The 18,599-nt window shown below is 37.0% G+C and overlaps 2 protein-coding genes across 7 annotated transcripts in view; one reads left to right on the top strand and one right to left on the bottom strand.

The window, feature by feature from the left end:
• Window positions 1–220: 220 nt before the first annotated feature.
• On the bottom strand, window positions 221–11,408 carry NDUFB3 (NADH:ubiquinone oxidoreductase subunit B3). 4 transcript variants are annotated; one of them, XM_028168627.2, is made up of 4 exons: window positions 11,131–11,403; window positions 5,285–5,368; window positions 4,528–4,669; window positions 221–514 (listed from the first exon to the last, which is right to left on the bottom strand). In XM_028168627.2, exons 3-4 carry the CDS (start codon window positions 4,665–4,667, stop codon window positions 358–360), a joined length of 297 nt encoding a protein of 98 aa, XP_028024428.1. In that variant the 5' UTR covers window positions 4,668–4,669; window positions 5,285–5,368; window positions 11,131–11,403; the 3' UTR covers window positions 221–357. The 4 variants fall into 4 exon arrangements, with proteins under 4 accessions (XP_028024428.1, XP_028024429.1, XP_057407866.1 ...); XM_028168628.2 differs by lacking the exon at window positions 11,131–11,403 and adding an exon at window positions 9,795–9,819; XM_057551883.1 differs by lacking the exon at window positions 11,131–11,403 and adding an exon at window positions 9,298–9,322.
• Window positions 11,409–11,488: 80 nt separating this feature from the next.
• The window catches only part of HYCC2 (hyccin PI4KA lipid kinase complex subunit 2), a 74,745-nt gene continuing 67,634 nt past the window's right edge, over window positions 11,489–18,599 (top strand). For 2 of the 3 annotated variants that reach the window (XM_007190501.2, XM_057551170.1), the window contains exons 1-2: window positions 11,489–11,586; window positions 12,392–12,425. The gene's annotated coding sequence lies outside the window, so the exon portion shown is untranslated. The remainder of the gene's footprint in view (window positions 11,587–12,391; window positions 12,426–18,599) is intronic. The other variant, XM_007190500.2, reaches the window with a different exon arrangement.

The raw sequence follows: 18,599 nt of genomic DNA, 5'->3' as shown, positions 1-18,599 counted from the left end.
GACTGTTCACTTAAAAACAAGATGGCAAATTTTATCACAATTTAAAAAATTAAAACAAAAACAAAACTATTAGAACATACCCATTTGTTCAAATATATGCTGGCTGCCTGCTATTTGCAGAATGTACTGCTGCCAGTCCTCAACTCCCCAAGTATTCCAAACCAAATCTGATATGGCTGGAGACACTTTTTTTTTTTAAAAGAATGACAAAGCAGACTGGTACATGTTCTCTTACTTTATTAAATCTTACTAGTATTCTTTAAGGAACAAACACACAGATGAGTAGGCTACAGTGAAGAAATCTTCTTTTTATAAGAGAGTTAAGAAGACATTAAAAGATAATTCCAGGTATCATCTTCAGTGATGCTTCTTATCTTTTTTCTGGGACTCCAGGTAATATTCAGCCCCTACAGCTACCACAAATGCAGCAAATCCCCATTTGAATCCTTTTAATAATGCACCAACAAAGGAAACATTATTTGCAAAGCCACCCATGTATCTCCAAGCTTCATTGCTAGAGGAAAAAAAAGGGGAAAATTATATTCACATATGACTTACATACATTCATTGAGTAAAATATATTTGATTTCATCTTTCTAACAGACTTAAATGCAACCTTATATAAGATAATCTAAGCAGATCACAATAGGAATCTTTCTTCGGCATAAGATAATTAGATCTATATGCCCACATTTCGTACATGAAATACAAGAAAAAATACTTGATGATTTCATATTTCACAGTCATAGTACTCAGGATTTTACAGAATTCTCAAATGCAAGGCTCACCTTGGCCTATCCATCACAGGTCAGTTGTGTAGCTTTGCTCATACTAGTCATTACAGCTTCATGGAAAGAGGAAGTTAAGAGACCAGGATATTAATCTTTGCTCTGCCATACTACATACACAACTTAGGCTCGGCAAGTTACTTAACCTGTTGGGGTCTGTTTCTTCTACTCAATAATGATTACTATTTACCTTATAGCATTATTATAAAGATTAAACAGAGTAATGTATGATGTATTTTGGCACAAAGAGTATGTAACACTCGATAATACTATTACTATTCAAGAGGATCATTGATTTTCCCTGTCATAGAAGTCGGAACTTTAGTAGACTAATTTCGTGCTCTGGCAATCATTCTTTTGAGTATCCTGAACAGAGAAGGAAACAAATCAGAGCGCTCTAGTGAAAAAAAGTCTTCTCTCGCAGGTAAGGATAAATAAGTGGAAAAAAATCATGTTTTAAAGAACAAAATCCACTTAACTCTAAAAATCTGACTTATGAAAGCTAATCAAATCTAATTTAAGACACCAAAACCAGACAAAGACATTAGAAGAAAACTACAGATTAATATTCCTCATGAACATAGATGTAAATATTCTTAACAAAATTTTAGAAAATTGAATCCAGCAATATTTAAAAGGATAACATATCACGATGAAGTAGAGTTTACCTCAAAAGAATGCAAGATTGGTATAACATCTGAAAATCAATAAAATGAACTCACCATATTAACAGAATAAAAAAAGAGGTTAGCATCTTAATAGATGTAGAGAAAGCATTTAACAAAATTCAACACCTATTAGTAACAATAACAATAATAATAGTAACTCATAGTAACCCAGGAATAGAAGAGAAATTCCTCAACTTGATGAAAGGCATCTCTGAACATCCCACAACTAACATTACACTTAATGATGAAAGACTGAATGCTTTCCCCATTAGTAATAAAGCTAGGATGTTCAAATACACCACTTTTATTCAACATTATACTAGTAGTGTTAGCCCATGCAATAATGCAAGAAAAAGAAATTAAAAGGTTATAGATCGAAAAAAAATAACGTTGTCTTTGTAGACGAAATGATCTTCTATGAACTAAATTCTAAGGAATCTGTAAGAAACGTCTGCTAGAACTAAAAAGTGAATTTAGCAAGGTAACAAGATACAAATTCAATATATAAAAAGCAATTATATTTTTATATATTAGCAATGCACAATTGGAAATTGAAGTTTAAAAATACTGTTTACAATAGCATAAAAAATATGGAATAGTGAGGATAAATTGAACAAAATATGTACAAGACTGTATGAACACTGCTGAGAAAATTAAAGAGGATCTAAACTGTCCATGGACTGGAAGACAATATTGTTAAGACAGCAGTTATCCTCAACTGAGTTAAAGATTCAAGGTGATCCCAATTAAATTCCAAGCAGGCTTTTTATAGAAACTGAAAAGCTCATTCTAAAATTTAAATATAAATACAAGAACTTGGAATAGCTAAAACAATTTTTTTAAAAAGTTGGACATCTTATTTTATACTACCTGATTTGAAGACAGTGTGGTATTGACATAAAATAGATATATTGATCAGGGTAACAGAAAAGAATCCAGAAATAGACTGTACAGATATTGTCAACTGACTTTTGACAATGGTGTCAAAGTCAATTAATGGGGAAAGACAGTCTTTTAATATACGGTGCTAGAACAACTGGAGGTCCATATGCAAAAACATTAACCTTCATCCTTACCTCATATGACATAAAAATTAACTCAAATGGATCATATACCTCAATGTAAGAAAGAACACTATAAAAGCTTCCAGAAGGGGCTTCCCTGGTGGCGCAGTGGTTGAGAATCTGCCTGCTAATGCAGGGGACACGGGTTCGAGCCCTGGTCTGGGAAGATCCCACATGCCACGGAGCAGCTGGGCCCGTGAGCCACAATTGCTGAGCCTGTGTGTCTGGAGCCTGTGCCCCGCAACGGGAGGGGCCGCGATAGAGAAAGGCCCGCGCACCGCGATGAAGAGCGGTCCCCGCACCGCGATGAAGAGTGGCCCCCGCTTGCCGCAACTGGAGAAAGCCCTCGCACGAACCGAAGACCCAACACAGCCAAAAATAAATAAATTAATTAATTAAAAAAAAAAAAAAAAAGTGGGATGAATATCAGGAGTCCCACTTTAAAAAAAAAAAAAAAAAAAAAAAAAAGCTTCCAGAAGAAGATTAGGAGAAAATCTTAGGATGCAAAAAGCACAAACCATAAAAGAAAAAAATGCTAAATTGGGACTTCAGCAAAATTTAAAACTCTTTGAAAGACATCATTAAGAAAATGAAAAGAGGGACTTCCCTGGTGACACAGCGGTTAAGAATCTGCCTGCCAATGCAGGGGACATGGGTTCAATCCCTGGTCCAGGAAGATCCCACATGCCGCAGAGCAACTAAGCCTGTGCACCACAACTACTGAGCCTGTGCTCTAGAGCCTGCAAGCCACAACTATTGAGCCTGTGTGCCACAACTACTGAAGCCTGCACACCTAGAGCCTGTGCTGTGCAACAAGAGAAGCCACCGAAATGAGAAGCCTGTGCACCGCAATGAAGAGTAGCCCCTGCTCGCCGCAATTAGAGAAAGACTGTGCACAGCAACAAAGACCCAACGCAGCCAAAAATAAACAAACAAACAAATAAATAAATTTATTTAAAAAAAGAAAATGAAAAACATCTGCAAAACTTTTATCTGATAAAGGACTTATATTAAAAATATATAGACAACTCTTATAATTCAATAAAAGACAAACACTCTGATAAATAGAATGGGCAAAAGATCTGAATAAACATTGCACCAAAGAAAATATACAAATGACAAATAAGCATGTGAAAAGATTCTCGTGATCTTCATTCTTCATGGAAATGCAAATTAAAACCCAAAGAGATATTACTATTACATTCACTAGAATGGCTAAAATTAAAAGGCTGATAATACCAAGTATTGATGAGGACATTGAGCAACTGAAATTCTCATGCATTGTTGGTGGGAATGCAAAATGGTACAGCCACTTTGTATAACAGTTTGGCAGTTTTTTATTTAAAAAAATACACTTTTCAAATGATTCAGAAATCCCACTGTTAGGTATTTACCCAAGAGAAATGCAAGCATATGTTCACACAGACTTGTACTTGAATGTTTAAAGCAACTTTGCTCATAATAGCCAAAAACTGGAAACAAGCCAGATGGCCATCAACTGGTGAACAGTAAACAAAATGAGGTATATGCATACAATGGAGTAGTACTCAGCAATAAAAAAGGAACTATGGATATAAGTTAACAATGAACATAAGTCTCAAAAGCACTATGATAAGTGAAATTGGCCAGAACAAAAGACTACAGACTGTATGATTCTAATTGAAAAAGCAGATCAAGGGTTGCCAGGAACCAGGGGTAGGATAGCACTGAGTGCAAAGGATCATCAGGGAACTTTTTGGTATTCTAGAAATATTCTGCACCATGATTGTGGTGGTAGTCACGTAACTGCACACGTAACTGCACATATCTGTCAAAATTCATGGAATGATACACTTAAAGTGGGATGAATTTTACTGTATATAAGTGGTATTTTAATAAAGCTGATTTTAAAACTTAAATGTAAAAGGCCACTTTCAATGATTTTTTAAAAAAGAGAATACATTGAAATGGAACATAGATACTGCTTCTCTAGGATAAGTTCTATTTAAATTATTTAATTATTCTTACCGGCCCCATGGATCCCTTAGCCCTCGTGCAGCCAGCTTCTCCTGGACAGTTTCTAATGGTGTCCCTTCTATAGTCCATTGTTTATAATCTGGAAGTTCCATTTTACTATGACCATGTTCATGTCCATGTCCATGGGCCATGTCTACAGGAAAAGATTAATTTAAGGGAGAAATACATATATTGTAGATATCAAATACCCAAGTTTACTATTTATGTTTTAAGGTAAAACATTTAAAGCTAATGTTTTAAAAAGAAAGGCAATATAAATACTTGAAAATTCTAAGCCAAGAAATTTTATAAAACAGTGTCTCTTTACATAACTCGTACATGTTCACAGTTTGGAAATATACATATGCAAAATATAAAAAAGAAAAATAATCGGTAATCCCATCACTAAGAGATAACCATTTGCTGTTTGGTTTCTTTCTTCATTATAATAATAGCAAATATTTATCATGCCCTATGTGCCAGGTGCACTATGATAAAGTGCTTTAACTGTCTTGACTCCACATTATTCCTAAAACAACTCTTTGAACTTAAATTACTATTATTATCCCCATTTTATAGATGAAGACAATGAGGCTCCAAGAAAGTAAGCAACTTTCTGAAGGTAACAAAAATAGTTAATGGTACAATTGGGTTTTGAACATTGCAGTTTCATTTCAGAGCCCTTGCTCCTAACTTTTAAGCAATACTGTTTCCTTCTTTTCAGTCTTTCGTAATGCATGAATATCTATAACAAAAATGTTGTACATACTGTTTTGTTACGTGCTTTCTTCAGATGATTCTTTAAAAATGCAGTACTACTGTGGTTAATACATATGGATCACATGAACTTTTTCTGTAAAAAGCCACATAGTAAATATTTTAGGCTTTGTTGGCCAAGAGGTAAAATCAAGGTTATTATGTAGGTACTTTATATAACAGGAGAGAAAACAAATTACCATAAATATTTATTGATAAAATTCAAAATATAACTGAGTATAATTTTTTATAATACAAGTCTTCTGATGAAAAAATGCAATTCCTTTTTGGGGGGATAACATTTTGCTTAACTGGGGCTCAAAGTTTAGTGTTCCTTAGTATCAAATTGATTGCAAATGTTCATCTGTAAAAACCCTTCTTAACTCATTGGCCACATAAAAACAGGCAATGGGTTGAATTTGGCCAGCAGGCTGTAGTTTGCTAACTCTTTTTTTTTTAAATAAATAAATGTATTTATTTATTTATTTTTGGCTGCATTGGGTCTTCATTGTTGTGCATGGGCTTTCTCTAGTTGCGGGGAGTGAGGGCTACTCTTCGTCGCAGTGCGTGGGCTTCTCACTGCAATGGCTTCTCTTTTTGCAGAGCACAGGCTCTAGGTGCATGGGCTTCAGTAGCTGTGGCTCGCGGGCTCTAGAGCGCAGGCTCAGTAGTTGTGGCTCACAGGCTTAACTGCTCCGCAGCATGTGGGATCTTCCTGGACCAGGGCTCGAACCCATGTTCCCTGCATTAGCAGGCAGATTCTTAACCACTGCGTCATCAGGGAAGTCCCTAGTTTGCTAACTCTTGATGTAGATCAACAGAGACTTTTTTTTTTTTAATTTTTATTGAAATATAGTTGATCTACAATGTTGTGTTAGTTTCATGTGTACAGCAAACTGATTCAGATAATACATATATTAAGTATAAGTATTCTTTTTTTTCTAACATTCTCTTCCGTTAACAGAGTCCTTAGGACCCCTTTTTAATCGATAAATTTGCTTTAATAAAATATGTCCCCAATGGGTATATAAATATTTCAGTTTTCTAGTGTTACTTTTATAGATAATACAAGAATAAACTTGAGCTCAGTCCCCAGTTATATTGTTATGAATTTCGAATTAACAGGGTATGAATTAATAATGCTATACTGTCATTTGTATAAGGTTAGCAGTAGCAATTCTATAATCACTGCTTTCCAGAAATAAAACCAAACCAAATGATTATTACCATTTTGTCTACATTTATAACTATAAACAAGTCCAATAATAAGGCAGGATTCTTACACTGAATTTTAGAAGACAGAGGTAATTATTAGATAGTGTATACTAAAGACACATTATGTGAAGTGCTCATTTCATTAAACAATAGTTCCCAGAATATGGGGGACAAAACTGTACATAGTAATTTTGACGAATTAGCCAACACTTAATATTTTTATTTATAGACATGTTAAGATATCAAAAAACATTATGTTGATGATTTTCACATTTAGAAGAGAATAAAAATGAATACTTACCAAACACAAGTTAAAACTACAACATTCACAACTTTGAATGAAACATTTAATCCATTATTTCATTATTATTTGGTGGATTCAATAATATAAAGGAAACAAATTATGGTTTCAGATTTCAGTCTGACTTTTTTTTTTTTTTTTTAAATTTGAGTCTCAGATTTTTTTTTTAATTTTATTTATTTATTTATTTATTTATTTATTTTTGGCTGTGCTGGGTCTTCGGTTCGTGCGAGGGCTTTCTCCAGTTGCGGCAAGTGGGGGCCACTCTTCATCGCGGTGCGGGGACCGCTCTTCATCGCGGTGCGCGGGCCTTTCACTATCGCGGCCCCTCCCGTCGCGGGGCACAGGCTCCAGAAGCGCAGGCTCAGCAGCCGTGGCTCACGGGCCCAGCCGCTCCGCGGCATGTGGGATCCTCCCAGACCAGGGCTCGAACCCGTGTCCCCTGCACTAGCAGGCAGATTCTCAACCACTGCGCCACCAGGGAAGCCCTCAGTCTGACTTTTGAGATTCAATACCTTATCACAAAAGAAAGACTTCTAGAAGCATTTAATTATAATGATAAAGTGTTGGCTTCTTCTAACTATGTTTTCCAAAAAATATTTTTTAAATAATGTTTCAGGGGCTTCCCTGGTGGTGCAGTGGTTGGGAATCTGCCTGCCAGTGCAGGGGCCACGGGTTCGAGCCCTGGTCTGGGAAGATCCCACATGCCGCAGAGCGGCTAGGCCCGTGCGCCACAATTACTGAGCCTGCGCGTCTGGAGCCTCTGCTCCACAACAAGAGAGGCCGCGATGGCGAGAGGCCCGCGCACCGCGATGAGGAGTGGCCCCTGCTCGCCGCAACTGGAGAGAGCCCTCGCACAGAAACGAAGACCCAGCACAGCCAAAATAAATAAATAATTAATTTAAAAAAAAAATAAAAAAAAAAAAAAATAGTGTTTCATTCCAAAAATCTTTAGATTACAAGAAAACCCTTATTTTGGCAAATGTCAATTCTAGAACATTAAACGTACTTGAGTATCAATGTACCTGGAAGAGAATACAAAACAAAGGTCAAATATTTTTGACTAAATAGCTTGATTTTGAAAATGAAAATTGAAATATTACCATGGTATGAAGGCTATCTCAAAGTTACAATACTACTACGCTCAAAATATTAAGTAATTTGGAAGATATATCTTTGAAAAAAAAAAACCATGAAAGTATACCTATACTCATTTCTCCTAAACAAATTTCCATTAATAAATTCAATGTATTTTCTCTTCTATCTAATTAAAATATTTGAGTAAGAGTCCCTTCATAGGCATTTACTAAATATTTTAATGACTTTTCAAGAAGAACAAAAAGTTGAACAACACTATTTTTAGGGAAGCTTCATTTTCTCTTAAAAATTATTTCTACTTCAGAATAGCCATAAATCAAACAATGATATCCTGATCACTTGAAGGAAGAGTTTGGAATCCTACAGAAGGGCACTTTGGTGCTGTACAGATCTGGCATCAAACCCTGAATGCACCATTAATAGCTATAAAATCCTGTGCAAATCATTTAAATCTTGCTCAACTTCAGTTTCTTCATATAACATGAGGTTAAAACCTACCTTGCAAGATTGTGAAAATTGGGGAAAACACATTGTGATGATGTGCCTTCCACTGTCACACCCAGGTGGTAAGAATGTGATTTAACAAAACCACTGTAAAAAACTGCTTGGTATGACCTAGAAAAGTTAAACGTTTGAATACCTTACGGCCTAGCAATTCTAGTCATAGGTACTGTATATATACTCTAGATCTCCATTGTCCAATACAGTAGCCACTAGCTCCCTAAATGTGGCCTATGCAACTGGGGAACTAAAAATTTTTATTTAATTTTAATTAATTTAAATTTCAAAACGGATTTTCAAACCAGTTATTGGAAAATTTTTAAGTGTGTTTGGTACAAACTGGGCATGCAAAGCTGCTTTATCAACTGTAAATTTTATGAAATATAAATGCAGATCAAGTGTTTGCATTTATGAAAACAGCGTATTCTGTAAAACACATCACTTTTGAAGACAGCATGAAGAAAATGTAAAATATTTCATTACTAACTTTTAATACTGATTACACCTTAAAATGATAATATTTTGAATATATACACTCGGTTAGATAAAATACATTATTAAAATTAATTTTATGTTTCTTTTTACCTTTTTAATATGGCTACTAGAAATTTTTAAATAACGTGCGGTTTGTATTACATTTGCACTAGACAGCACTGCTCTAGAGAAACTCTTGCATCTGTATAACAGATATATTTTATAATCAACAGGCAAATGGATAAGGACTTCCCTGGTGGCGCAGTGGTTAAGAATCTGCCTGCCAGTGCAGGGGACACGGGTTCGAGCCCTGGTCCAGGAAGATCCCACATGCCGCGCAACCACGCCCATGCACCACAACTAATGAGCCTGCGCTTTAGAGTCCGCAAGCCACAACTACTGAAGCCTGCGTGCTGCAACTACTGAAGCCCACGCACCTAGAGCCCGCGCTCCACAATAAGGGAAGCCACCACGATGAGAAGCCCACACACCGCAACAAAGAGTAGCCCCGGCTCACCACAACTGGAGAAAGCCCGCGTGCAGCAACGAGGACACAACGCAGCCAAAAAAAAAAAAAAAGAATGCAAGAGAATCAGGTGGAAAAACTGTTAAAATAAAAATTCAACAAAAATGCCAAACACACGATGAAAAAAAAAGAATCTCTGTAGCCATATTATTTATGCTAGCCCCAAACTGTAAACAACTCAAATGTCCAACTATGGAATGGATTAATTATGGAATATTACACGATAAAAACAACATGCAAAAGTATGAATGAATTTCACAAACATAAGAATGAGCAAGGGGTGAGTCAGAAAAAAATACACACTTTGAATCCCATTTATATAAATGGAAAAACCTAACAATTCATTTTCTAGGAAAAAAATTTAAGTGAAACAAGTAAATGATTATTACAAGTTAGGATGCTGGTTACCTCTTGCTGGAGGAGATGGAATCACACAAACTCATTCAGGGAGCTTCTAAGGCAGTGTTTTTCAACGTATTGTAATTACTGTACCCCAAAAGCTCTTCTTAAGATCTTTTTTCCCCCCTAATCATGTTCTCACCCTACCCCTCCACATGAAAATTTAATACCACAGTTTATGTACTATGGCTCTTTGGAGGGCCACAAATTATTGTATTATCTAAGGGTTTTTTTGCCCTCTCACCCCCACCCAACAAGAACCAGTTTTTACCTCCTTAAAGGCAATCACCTCTGTTGAGAATGCATATTTAAGTTTTTGGCAATGCTTTGTTTCCTAACCTGAGGAGTGGTGATCAAGTGTTTGCTTAATTATAATTCTTAAAAATGTACTTACGTTTTATACAGCCTTCTGTTATGTATACTTCACAATAAAAACTAAAATTAGATAAAGTGACTTAAATCGTGCCAAGGACTCAACAAGAGGTGATTATTTCCCTTTCAGAGCTTTTCAAACAAGAACAGCAAGGAAATAAGTTCAACAAGGAAAGAGCATGTAATCATGATTTTTTTTTCACCTCCTTCTATCTACCTATGTTTGGAGTGAACCTACAAGTTCAAGTTTGGTGGATATTAACCTCCACTAATGAGAGCTGGCTCTAGTACAGGAACAGTGTTGGCGTACTTTCCCTGAGAAGGAAATAAAAGGGTAATGCCGCTTACACTATATGTAATTTCAGTTTACCGAAGACTTTGAAGTATATATTCCAATTTCTCCTCATTTAAAAAATTGTACCATAAGAACATTACAAAATAAAAGACAAATTAACTGTTTTCCCCTTTAGTGTCCCTTCCAGTCCCTGTATCCGCGTATATGCAATTTAATAGTAATCACACTAAAAATTGATGTGATTTTGTACCCTTTTAACATTGTGTCATAAACTTTAATACCAGAAAAATCTTATTTAAAACTGTACTATACATGCTCGTGAGGCAGGCATTACAAGTATTCCTATTTTACAAATCTTCGATTTGAGTGCGGTTGTGCCTTCATTCGACTCAAAGGTAAACCAAAAAACACGGGGCGGGGGGTGCTGAGGGTGACACAGGAGGAAAAAAAGCATCTGGACTTAACAACCACAGTGATCCTCACAGCATCCTTCTACAACCACCCCTCACTACCCCAGGACTTCATAGTTCTCTCCTGCTAGTTCTTCGATCTCCTTCCCTCTTGAGCTACTCATTCTCATCATCCTTCTCTATTTAGTCTCTCCTTTTCGACAATCCCCGGAGTAGAGTCTCATTCTCATTCCCGATCAAGAGATCTACCACCAGCTCCCCTATTTACCTGACAACAATCTGACCTCTCAGGACACTCAAGATTCAACCCGCCAGCCGGAGGCAACCGGAAACGGAAGTTGTCACCTCGAGTACCTTACGGCAGGAAAGCAGAGGAGAAATTTAACATTCTGGTCCTGGGTCACAGATTCCTGGACCAGGTGGAGGTGACATGAAGGAGGCTAGAAGTGGACATTTTCCCCGCACATCTGTGCATCCGGAGTCTGACCGAGGTAAGAGAAACTGTGGAGGACAGAGGGCGGTGTAGAGGCGACGTGGTCCTTGCTCGGAGACCGGAATCTTTAGACTCTGCACAGGGGGAGGGCCGCGGGCATACTGCTGCCAATCAGCGGTGCTGTTGTTGGAGCGTGGAATCACCCAATGGGAGGTCCGGTTGTTTCGCTGCAGTTGGCAGGCTGCTGCGGGAGGCGGTGGCGGTAAGAAGCCGGAGGCAGAGGGGTGACAGGTAGGCGGCGGCGCTGTCTCTGGGGGACGCGGAGTGCCAGATAGAAGGGATTTTCTTCTTCTCCGGCTACAAGAACTATAGAGGGGATCTGCCGAGGGTGGTCTGGGAAGGCGGTAGCCGGAGTGTTGGGTGTTGGTGGTTTCGGAACCTCTAGGAGACCAGCTAGCATCTTGGGAGGGTCGTGAGGAGAAGGCAGCCGAGGCGGGTGGAGGCTGAGCCCTGCGGGGCGACGTAGGGGCCTCAGGCGTGGGGGCTGCGGTGGCGCCGGCGGAGACGGGAGAGAGGCCGGAGCAAGACGGCGTCGTGAGGGCTGGAAGAATTCCTTGCACGGAGCTCCGAGAGAGAAGAGGACGCGCGGCATTGCAGGCACCTGAGAGAAATCCTAGGGCTTGCTTCTTCTTAGGGCCGTTTCTCAGGGTGGGAACGGAGGAAGCGGAGAAGAAAGATATTTATTGGCGGTCAGATCCTTGACACTCTTCGTAGCTGTATATTATGTAATCCTTGGCCGTTATTTACCCAAACAACCAGGTTGCCCCTCCTGGAAGAGGAGGTCTTGCAACCCCTTGATGTGTGAGGATAGTTTTTTCGTTGGTTTGACTGTTTTGTACCCCGGCAGGCTCTGTGGGCGAAGAAGCATGAAGGATAGAGTAGTCACGAAGAGCTTATCCCAAATATGGACTTGGGTTGAGAGATGTGTTAGTCTGAGATGAGCGTGGCCAGGTTCACGTTTTGTAGTTCGTGAATTTATTTGTTTTGAGGGTCAAGGCTGACTACAAATCTTTTTTTTTTTTCTTTTAATCTTCAGGAAAGTGGAGACCCTCAAGAATCTATAGTGGGAGGTAAGTGCAAGTTGGAAAATGACTAGAAAATTAGTTGGTAGATTTTACCCCCTAAATATTGTGAATGTTAGAGACTGTGAAAATTAGGTGGTGGTCTGATTTTGGTGGGGGGAGAGTCGTCTTTTTAGGTAATTTGCTCTATGAGTCTGAGAAACCAGTTTGAATTATTTATTTCTTAGGTTTAAAAAGTATGTTCTCTGAACCTCTCCGGTAGAGGTAAAATGTATTTAAAGACATAATTAATTGTAGATTATCATGTTTTTTCTAAGTTTTTATAATTCATTATTTGTACAATGAAATACAGAATTAAAATAGGAATTCCATTTAGTGTGTATTATGGAATGACGGACTACATTAAAAACTTGATTTTATAGCTCACTGGAAAGCAGTTTTAAAGGAAGTGTTATAAACTTCTAAAATGTGAGCTGATTGAAATGTTGCCTTTAGCTTAGAAGATAAAGACTCTTGTAGTATTTATTAGCAAGTGTATCATTTTCCTGAGCTTATTTTAATACTGCATGTCAAAAAAACTTTCTAAAATGTGATTTTTTTTCTATTATTGATAATTTATATTAGTCCATCCCAGAAACTAAATTGAAAAAAATTTTTTTTCCACATGTCATTTGGTAAAGAGAGCTGGATCATTAGAGTTTGTTCTGAAATGTTTAGCATACTCAGATATTTATCAGTGTTTCAGATAAAAATTTTGATACTTGGTGTTTCATTCTTGGTCGTTTTATCTTTTGGCAAGAATAGTACTCTCAGTCCAAAGAACAGTTCTGCTTCTGTTTTAGGTGCAGTTCTGTAGTGTGAGTACCTGTGAACAAACCTCTGCTTTCATGCAGGGTATATGTGTCTCTGTGTGTGTATGTATGTGTTTCTTCTTATTATGTAACCAGCCTACTAGAGTTGTCTTAGAGAACTAATGGCTGATTTTGAATGGCCAGTAGGTGTCCTTGTAGCATGCAATAAAGTTGAACATTCAGTAGGAAATTACCAAGTGATTTAAGGAATGCTAGTCCAAATTAGAATATAATAATTGGCTGATTATTTATACATCATTAGAAATTCTGTTTTCTGATACATTTCAGTACTGTTTATAAGGAATTTGAAACAATGGCTGTAAAGAAGTATGATCGTTTGCCCTAAAATGGACCTTGAAAGCTTGTTTTTTAATCCAACTCTTAAGCTATCTTGACAGGCGATATGGATTTAGGATTGTTCGATTGTTTTTTAATACAGTTTTGTCATCTTATTGTAGTTTATTAGGTTCTAGAATGGTTAAGATTTTCAGCTTGACTGAATTTTGTCATAGAAAAATCAATACTACATAACGAAAAACTAAAATGATAAAACATGGGCAGAAAGTCTCCAAACAAATTAACAACTGCACAAAATAATACTTTGTTATTGTTCTTTTAATGCTTTGTTATGTTCTTTTAAAGAATAGAGGAATTTTTGTCTTTTCTTTTTCTGTGGCTTAGTTTTTTTGATGTCCCAAATAGCTTCTTTTTACATTTTTATCTGACTGGTAGACAGTGTGCTCTTCTCAGAATGATGAACTGAACATTTGTCATTGTCTAAAATATATAATGAATTCTGGAGGGAGCTGGTACAGAAAGATTACTGCTGCCATTAGTACAGCCCCTTACCTGCAGAGCTTTCTGCTGTGCTCTTATCACTTTGTAGCTCTGCTCCTTTTGCCTGCTGTTGATACAATGTTAAAAAATAGAGTTGGACCTAATTCAGGCATTCTCCATAAAAGTGAGTAACTCCAAGAGAGTTACATGTATATCAGAATAATCTAGGAGTTAAAAAACAAAAAGCAGACATGCATATCCTTATATCATCTCCACTTCCCTGCAGAATCTTAGTGGTAGGGGGAATATGAAGGGAGGCAGATAGATTTTGAAGGAAAAAAAAATCCCCTGGATGATATGGTTTATGACGGGCTTCTACTTGAGAATCATTGATCTCATTCAAGGCTCTCACACTGTGGTGTGAACCAGAACAGTAGTTTTAGCTTGAGAAAAAGGGCTTCTAAGTCTATCAGTATATTATAGCTCAATAAACTTTCACCATTTAATGTCATAGCTGGGATGATGGATTGTCTAACCAGGAGCTGAAGTTGCCAGAAATAAAAATTGTGCTGAATGTTTTGGTTGGGATTACTTTTTACTTGGCACTTAGCTGCTTTACATAAACCAAGCTAATTTCTTTTATAATTCAGACCTGTGCTTTGCACAGATATTTACTTGTACCTGTTCTCTCAATGTCTCTGAAAGCTATCTAGTACTAAATTAAACTAGAATTGGAAAATAAGAATTGGAAGTTTTCTTGATAAAAGGGTTTTTTTGCAATATTGCTATGATATGATGAAGGTATACATTTATCTTTTTGTAAACAAATAATATATATTAAAGCTTGAAATTGTGAATGTGTTGACTTTGATACAGGTCCTGTTTAGAAATTCATGGTTCATTCTTATGAATCCTAGACTTTCTGTTTGGGTATTTGTCTGCCATGGAGACAATTACGAGAAAAAGTAAATGAGTAGACTTTAATTTTGGAGAAAGGAGTAAAAAACTCAATTATGTAATATATTAAGGGTGTGACTTTGATTACTTATGGGATTATAGTTTTTTCTAAGTTTGAACTACAACTGCCAAAAATGTGGTCATAAAATATGGTAAGTGGCACTTAAATTGTTAAATGGCAAAGCATGGATTACATAATAGTTATTTTGTTCTATTCCAAAAACTGAACTTCAAAAAAGGTTAGAATCAAACTTATATATCACTTTTGTCATTATGAATCCTTGGCTTTTTTTCATTGAGGTATAATTGACATTATCCGTTGACTCTTTTTTTTTCTTCAATTTTATTTATTTATTTGCATGGGTTTTCTCTAGTTGTGGCGAGTGGGGGCTACTCTTCGTTGTGGTGCGCGGGCTTCTCATTGCAGTGGCTTCTCTTGTTGTGGAGCACGGGCTCTAGGCGCACCGGCTCAGTAGTTGTGGCTCGTGGGCTCAGTACTTGTGGCTTGCAGGCTCTAGAGCGCAGGCTCAGTAGTTGTGGTGCACGAACTTAGTTGCTCTGTGGCATGTGGGATCTTCCCGGACCAGGGCTTGAACCCGTGTCCCCTGAATTGGCAGGCAGATTCTTAACCACTGTGCCACCAGGGATGTCCCTATTCCTTGACTCTTGATATTGCTTGCTTCTTATTTAGCTACTAAGGTTTGTCAGTTTACCTCCTTAAATTCCTTTCCCCATATATTTTTTTGAAAAATGGGTGGAGGGAGTTGGATGCTGAGCGAGGAGTAAAACTTACGCTTTTTACATATTCTTTTGTACTGAGGCTTAATTATTTTTGTTTGTTTGTTTGTTTACTGGACGTTTTAGAGCGGTTTTAGGTTCACAGCAAAATTGAGTAGAAAGGACAGAGATTTCCCATAAACCCTCTCACATATGCATAGACCACCCCCCCCATTATCAATATCTCCCACAGAGTAGTACATTTGTCACAATTGATGAGCCTATGTTGACACATTATCACCCAAAGTTCATAGTCTACATTAGGGTTCAGTTTTGGTGTTGTACATTGTATGGGTTTGGACAAATGTATAATGACGTATAATCATTATAGTATCATACGGAGTAGTATTAAGGCTTTTTAATCAGCAGGTATTCCTTTTGTAGTTCTTTCTTTTTAAATGAAAAAGGGAGTGGGGAGGAGAGCATATATTACTCCCTTTATACTTTATACTTTATAATATGATTGTAAAACTCATATGGAAGACATGATATGCTGTAATATCTAAAGTTAATATGAATTTGCAGTCTGTCACAGTACCTACTGTTTTATTGTTTGTGGGAAAAAACTAGAGGAAATGAATGTTTCTGTTCTTCAGGGTTCTGTTGTCAAATCTCTTTGTCATTCTGTACCCTGTCCCTCTGATGTTATTTGCTCAAATCTATCTCTAATCCAGAGCTTTTTCTTAATCTCTGGTTCCTAGTCTATAAATCTAATTGCCTGCTAGTTGAGGATGACCTGCAGATACCTCAAATACAGTATATATAAAAGTGAATTCGTATTTTGTCATCTATCTGATGTGCTGAAGCTGGAACCTGGTGTTACCTTTGACACTTTATTCATATACCCCTCATCTGAGCGATGCTATATTCTGTTGACTCTACCTTTTAACTCTTTCTTTAATTCCATTTACTACTCTCAATTTCTACTACCACTGGAAATAGTGTGAAGAGTTAGGACCTAGAGGCAGATTATCTAGATTAGAATCCCAGCTCCACCATTTCATTTATAGCTTCAGTTTCTTTAAAAACAGAGTGTACAGTCCAGCAGTTGCACTGTTGAGCATTTATTCCAGAGAAATTGAAACTTACATTCACACAAAAACCTATACCTGATTGTTCATAGCAGTTTTATTCCTATTAGTCAAAAACTGGAAACAACCCAAATGTTCTTCAACAGGTGAATGGTTAAACAAACTGGCACGTTTATACTATGCAGCAATAAAAAGAATGAACTATTGATACATGCAGCAACTAGGATGGGTCTGAAGTGAAAAAAGCCACACTCAAAAGGTTACATACTGTATGATTTCCTTTATATAGCGCTCTTGAAATATCAAAATTATAGAGATGAAGAGCAGAGTAATGTTTGGCCAGGAGTTAAGGATCAGGGAGAAGGGAGTGGGTGGCTACAAGGGAGCCTCTCGGTGATAGAACAGTTCTGTATCTTGATTGTGATGGTAGTTACACATATCTACATCTGTTATAAAATTGTATAGAACTACACACACATGCACAGACAAATGAGTGCTTGTAAAACTGGTGATATCTGAGTAACCCTCTGTGGACTATACCAATGTCAGTTTCCTGATCTTGATATTTTACTATAGTTATGCAAGATGTTACGATTGGGGGAAACTGGGCAAAGGATACATGGGACCTCCTGGCATGTAGTTTGGGAACTTCTTATGAGTCTGTAATTATTTCAAAATAAAAAGTTTTTTAAAAGGGTTGTATTAAGGATTAAATGAGCAAATACATATGAGGTTCTAGTTATAGTACTTGCTTAGTTCATCATAAATACATAATACCTCTACTATATATAAAATAGATAACCAACAAGGACCTACTGTATAGCATAGGGAACTATACTCAATATCGTAATAACATATAATGCAAAAATATCTGAAAAAGAATATATATATGTATATATATACACACACATATATAAACTGAATAACTTTGCTGTATACCTGAAACTAACACAACTTAGTAAATCAACTATACTTCAATAAAAATAAAAATTAAAAAAAAATCACCAAAGTGACATTCTATTAAAACAAATAAAATAAATATATAATGCAAATAATAGTAGCAGCAGCAGCAGTAGTAATGATAGTCTGGCCTTCTAACCTCTTACTAGGCCTCTCACTAGGACTATTCCAGCAGTATTCATATTGGTCACTCTGCCCTCATAGGTCTTTTCCTCCCTGTGGTCCACTCTACAGTGTAACCAGAGTTCTCTTTCTAAAGTGCCTATTACATATTATTCACTTCATACAAAATCTTTTAATGGCTCCCCATTGTATTTTCATACATTAATTTCTTTTTTTTCAATCGTAGTGGAAAGAAGCATTGGAGTCGACATGGCTTCCAGGGTGCTATAACATATGAATTAAAGTTAAAAACAGAAAAATCTCAAGCGATTGTTCTCACCTTCAAGAAGCTGTTATTTTAAGTGTTATCTTAAAGTTTATTTGATATTGCTGCCTGAAACACTACTGCAAAATTAAATGACTCAGGAAAAAAAGATTTATTGTTATTTTTCATGATTCTGTAGGTTGGCTAAATTGTTCCTTTATTGGTTTCACTTGGCTGTCTCATGTAGCTGAATCCACCTGGAGGGTTGACTGAGTTAGAAGGTCCAAGATATCTGCACTCACATGTTTGCACATGGTGCTGGCTGTCCATTAAGGTGCTTCAGTTCTTCTCAGTGTGGCTTCTCATCCTCTGGTAGGCTAGTCTGGCATCCTTACTTACATGGCATTCTCAGGGTAGCATTCTAAAAAGGTGAAGGTGGAAGCTGTAAGGCTGCAAGGCCTCTTTGAGGATTAGGCTTTGAAACTATATAACAGCCCTTCCA

The sequence above is a fragment of the Balaenoptera acutorostrata genome, chromosome 8 (assembly GCF_949987535.1).
Source record: "Balaenoptera acutorostrata chromosome 8, mBalAcu1.1, whole genome shotgun sequence".
Taxonomy (NCBI): Eukaryota; Metazoa; Chordata; class Mammalia; order Artiodactyla; family Balaenopteridae; genus Balaenoptera; species Balaenoptera acutorostrata.
The sequence above is the reverse complement of the archived record's forward strand: the minus strand, read 5'-3'. Positions and strand labels throughout refer to the sequence as shown.